The sequence below is a fragment of the Cibotium barometz genome, chromosome 1 (assembly GCF_041138505.1).
Source record: "Cibotium barometz isolate CiBa-2024 chromosome 1, ASM4113850v1, whole genome shotgun sequence".
In the NCBI taxonomy this organism is placed as follows: Eukaryota; Viridiplantae; Streptophyta; class Polypodiopsida; order Cyatheales; family Cibotiaceae; genus Cibotium; species Cibotium barometz.
The window spans coordinates 16,187,198-16,191,456 of record NC_141046.1 but is presented as its reverse complement, the minus strand read 5'-3'; the positions used below and the strand labels follow the sequence as shown (position 1 = coordinate 16,191,456).

Sequence of the window (4,259 nt, the reverse complement as noted above, 5' to 3'; positions counted from 1 at the left end):
CCAACTTACCCATGAGATCTGAGTGTGAACAGAACCACCACCACCATACTCACAAGAGTCATTTTGAAATAGCTCTCACTAACATAGTTGCCACTAAGTTCACCATCCATGGGCATGAAGATATTATTGAAGGGATCAATCTGCCTATGAGGATACACAAAAACTTTGAATGTGTGCAGTATCTTATTAAAGTTCCTCTTGTTTTGCTCATTCCATGATATCTCCAAAGAGTATTCTTCAAAACCAATTCTCATATCATACATGCACTCACATTTCCATACATGTTGAGAAGGGTGTTCCCTACTGCAAGGCTTACCATAAGCATAAGGCTCCATATTTCACACCACACTCATATACAAAAGCTTCGAGACCTGACTCAGCCTCAGCTCGTCTTATTGAACCTCATTTACAATATGAACATATGTACATGGCATCATATAATGACTCATCATAGCACTTAATCCCATGCATCTAGATTTGCATTTGATAGTCTCATATGCATGGTTTCACACCATAGACGTGCCATGGCACGACAGCGCGTTGCTGCGCGGTATGTAAAAGACATTAAGAAGAGAAACGCAGGAGTACAACGGGTCAATCGAAGGGATTTTTTCCTCTTACTTTTTAGAAATCCAGGATTTGTCTTTTCTCTCAGCTCCTTGTGCCTTGGTTAATGTCCATAGTTATTATGTAATAGATAGTTCCTATCTCTTCTATAGGCAAGATATTTCTACCTTATAGAATTCAACATCATAATACAATAAATACATCAATCAAATAGAATTCAGCATCACAAAATATATATATATATATATATATATTACATCAATGAAAACTAGGGTATTATTTTTGTGTGTAGCAGTCCTTTACTTTATTCTAGTATGGGTGATATGACTACTTTGCCCACTGCCTTTCCCGTTTCCAAGTAACTGAAGGCCTCCTTTACTTGGGAGAAAGAAAAGAGACCTTTGGGATCAATGATGGGCTTCAATTGCCCACTTTCCAAGAAAGGGTTGAGCTTTGCAAGGATGGATCCATTGGAAGTGAGAACAAAGGGTATCACAGGAGGCTTTGCTTGAAAATCGGCTATGGTGAGCACGGGCCCTCCCTCCTTCGCAGCCTTGGCAGCATTTACACCATCTCCTGTACATAATCATGACACGTGTGAGACTAGGAATACAGCTTCAAAAGTTTAGTAGCTTAATAGCCCACCACTACACATGGCTCACTATAAAGGTTATCGATAAGGTTCAAGTACAAGCATCTATCATGGGGCACGCAGCCTGGTAAGAAGGAACAGTTACTCTTAAAATGTATCTCAACGTACTTACTCAAGATCGTAGGAAGGTAAGCATGTTCAAAGTGAGCGCATTTACACACACACACAATCAACCATCATGCATGAGCATAAAAGAATGCATTCCGACTCGTCTAGTGGAGTGTGTGGTATGTGAACTAGAGAGTGGGAAGGAAGTTGGGGATGGAGTGTGTGGTATGTGAACTAGAGAGTAGGAATTAGGTTGGGACGTCCCGGGTCTCAATCCCTGTTTCTAAATGTCTTCACTTGTTGTAAACTCCTATCAAACCTTGGAAATGGGTGGTTTTGTTGAATGGTAAAGAAGCTATTAATCTGGGCCATGATGAGAATTAGGAGCTTACCCACTGTGTCAAAGACGAAGTCGTACTTTTCTGGCAGCTCATAGTAGTTAGATTTGGTGTAGTCGATGACCAAATCGGCTCCGAGGCTCTTCACGACCTGGATTTTCCCTGTGCTAGCTGTAGTGGCAACCAGAGAGGCACCATGGACAACCTTGGCCAACTGGGCAAGCGCGCAAAGCATTACAAGGCTAAACAATGACATTAAAGCTTTATATGTAATCACTTCATGTCAATTACAGAGGTGATAAAAGTGAGCATCAATTATATATTATACTAGATACCTGGATGGCCAAGCTGCCCACTCCTCCGGCTCCTCCCAGTATGAGGGCCGTCTGGCCGGGCTGGAATTTGGCTGTCTCGAAGGCTTCTTGCGCGGTGATGAGTGCGAGGGGCAAGCTTGCTGCCTGAGCGAAAGTGAGGTTCTTGGGTTTGAGAGCAAGGAGCTTCTCTTCCACTGCTGTGTATTGGGCCAGGGACCCAAAGCGCTTCGGCCCATTCACTGCATGCTCTGAGACGTCCCCATAAACCTCGTCCCCTTCCTTCAAATCCTTCACCTCGCTGCCAACCTTAACCACGACTCCGGCCACATCGTAGCCTGGGACATGCTGCAGCAGACGCACGTGGGTGGGTTAATGTACCGCATGCGCACAAATTAGCAGTTGATAGGAATATTCAGAAGCATAATAAGCAAGCTGCTTGTATTCTGTGAGGGCTCAAATCTTAATTACCGGGAGCTCGGAGTCAGTGTGCTTGAGATAACCTCGCCTGCGCTTGAAGTCCACAGGATTGAGCGCTGCCGCCTGCACCTTCACGAGCACTTGATCTGGGGCGGTTTCTGGGACCGGGTATTCCCCAAACTGAAGCACCTCCTCCACCGCCCCATACTCGCCGTAGTGCCAAGCTTTCTGCACATCGGCCACCATCTTCTGCTCTTCCGCTTGGACTATATGTGTGTGATGATGAGTGAGAACTACGTAGTATGATCTTGTAAAGCAGCTAAATAATATTTGCTTCACCGATAAACGCTTGTCCGAGAACCTTATTTATATAGAGAGCATCGCATCTGGACACATCCACCTACGTAATAGGTTCATGAACGTTACACTCAGGTGCATGAACCTTAGAAGTCTACGTCCTTTCATTTCAAAATTTCAAGAGAGAAAACCCGCGAAACTATATCACTACCTAGTTGTTGTATCTATCAAATTATAATTATTAATTGTATCAATTAAATACCTCTACTCCCCTCCCCTCCTACTCCCTACTTGGGAAAAATCATCACCCTACACCGGACTGCCCCATAATCCCCAACACAAGAAGAGATGAAAATTTAATGAAGAAGTTATGCATGAATCACCTGCGGGAGTAGAAGGTGATTCCACATGCGATGGTGTGGCACTTCCTTTGGTCCGTGTGTTAGAAAAGCACCCAAGGATTTTTGTCATGGATCTGCCTCAAAATGCTTCTTTGGTCGCCCACCAAGCCCTATTATTAAGAGTGGAGGTGAATGGCCCGAGGATGTTTTGCCCACAGCCATAATGTGAGATTTTTCTTTGACATACTCTATATAAGAAGAGTTTGTAGATCTGGTTTTCGAAACGGCACACTTCCCATCATCGTACTTGCGTACCACTCTTACCATGCTCTTGTCCTTATAATCGTTCAAGGTTGCTTCAATCAGCTGAAAATCAGCTCCTACATAAACTGAGGCAAACAATATTACAAAAGAAGCTTCAAAATCAATCAAGAATCAACTCCAAAAAGAAACTCATAACTCAACTGAAAATCAGCTCCTTTACGACTTACAGTAGCCATGCATGATAAATATTTTACTTAAGGTTGCAGCAATGGTTAGAAAAAAGAGGTTACTTACCTTCATGAGAGTAACATTGAAGGTATTCATTTCCTCCATTGCTGCTAGAATCGCAATCATATCCCCACCATGGTCATTGAGCTAGGTGTTGCTTCATCCTTCAATCCTCGATTAGCTAGGTATCTTCTTTGATGCCCTTGACTTTCTAAAACATGAGTTCTCATGAAATTAGAGAATTTACGTAAGCTGATTGCTTGCCAATGAATCCGGAACCATAAGTTGTTGCATATTCATGATTGCTTGCCAATGAATCCGGAACCATAACTTGTTCCACATTCATGACACCACACTTGAACCAAGGACTTGCCATTGAGATCCTCCGTAGTAGTGAGCTCGAACCTATCATCTCCTCGAGGCGGTTCACTATAAGTAAACTCTCTATATCACGTGCGTTCAAGGGCTAATTAAAAAATCCCTTATCTGTAAATGTTTCATGAATAAAACACACCCTTTTTCTATTCAATCTATAAATACCCCCTTTAAATGGTACCCTTCAGTATGCAAAAAATGTGTTAAAAAGGGATTAAAAAAACCCCTTCTATTGAACTCACATGCTATGCTTACATATTTATGAGTGACCCCCCCAAGATCATCTCTTGGTGGGTTTCGCTCCTTCACCTTTTTGCAGGTTTTCTCACATTGGATCTGCCAACTTTCAAGAATAGATTTTGATATCAATTTGCTCTTGAGCATGTTTCTACCACCATGATCTTGGCTACCGCATACA

At 42.7% G+C, this 4,259-nt stretch overlaps 1 protein-coding gene across 1 annotated transcript; it reads right to left on the bottom strand.

Moving 5' to 3' along the window:
- Positions 1–782: 782 nt before the first annotated feature.
- Positions 783–2,664, bottom strand: LOC147641652 (2-methylene-furan-3-one reductase-like). The gene is made up of 4 exons (XM_086815829.1): positions 2,388–2,664; positions 1,941–2,264; positions 1,660–1,819; positions 783–1,143 (listed from the first exon to the last, which is right to left on the bottom strand). The coding sequence occupies exons 1-4, from the start codon at positions 2,580–2,582 to the stop codon at positions 872–874; spliced, it is 951 nt and encodes a 316-aa protein (XP_086671955.1). The 5' UTR covers positions 2,583–2,664; the 3' UTR covers positions 783–871.
- Between the last annotated feature and the right edge of the window lie 1,595 nt (positions 2,665–4,259).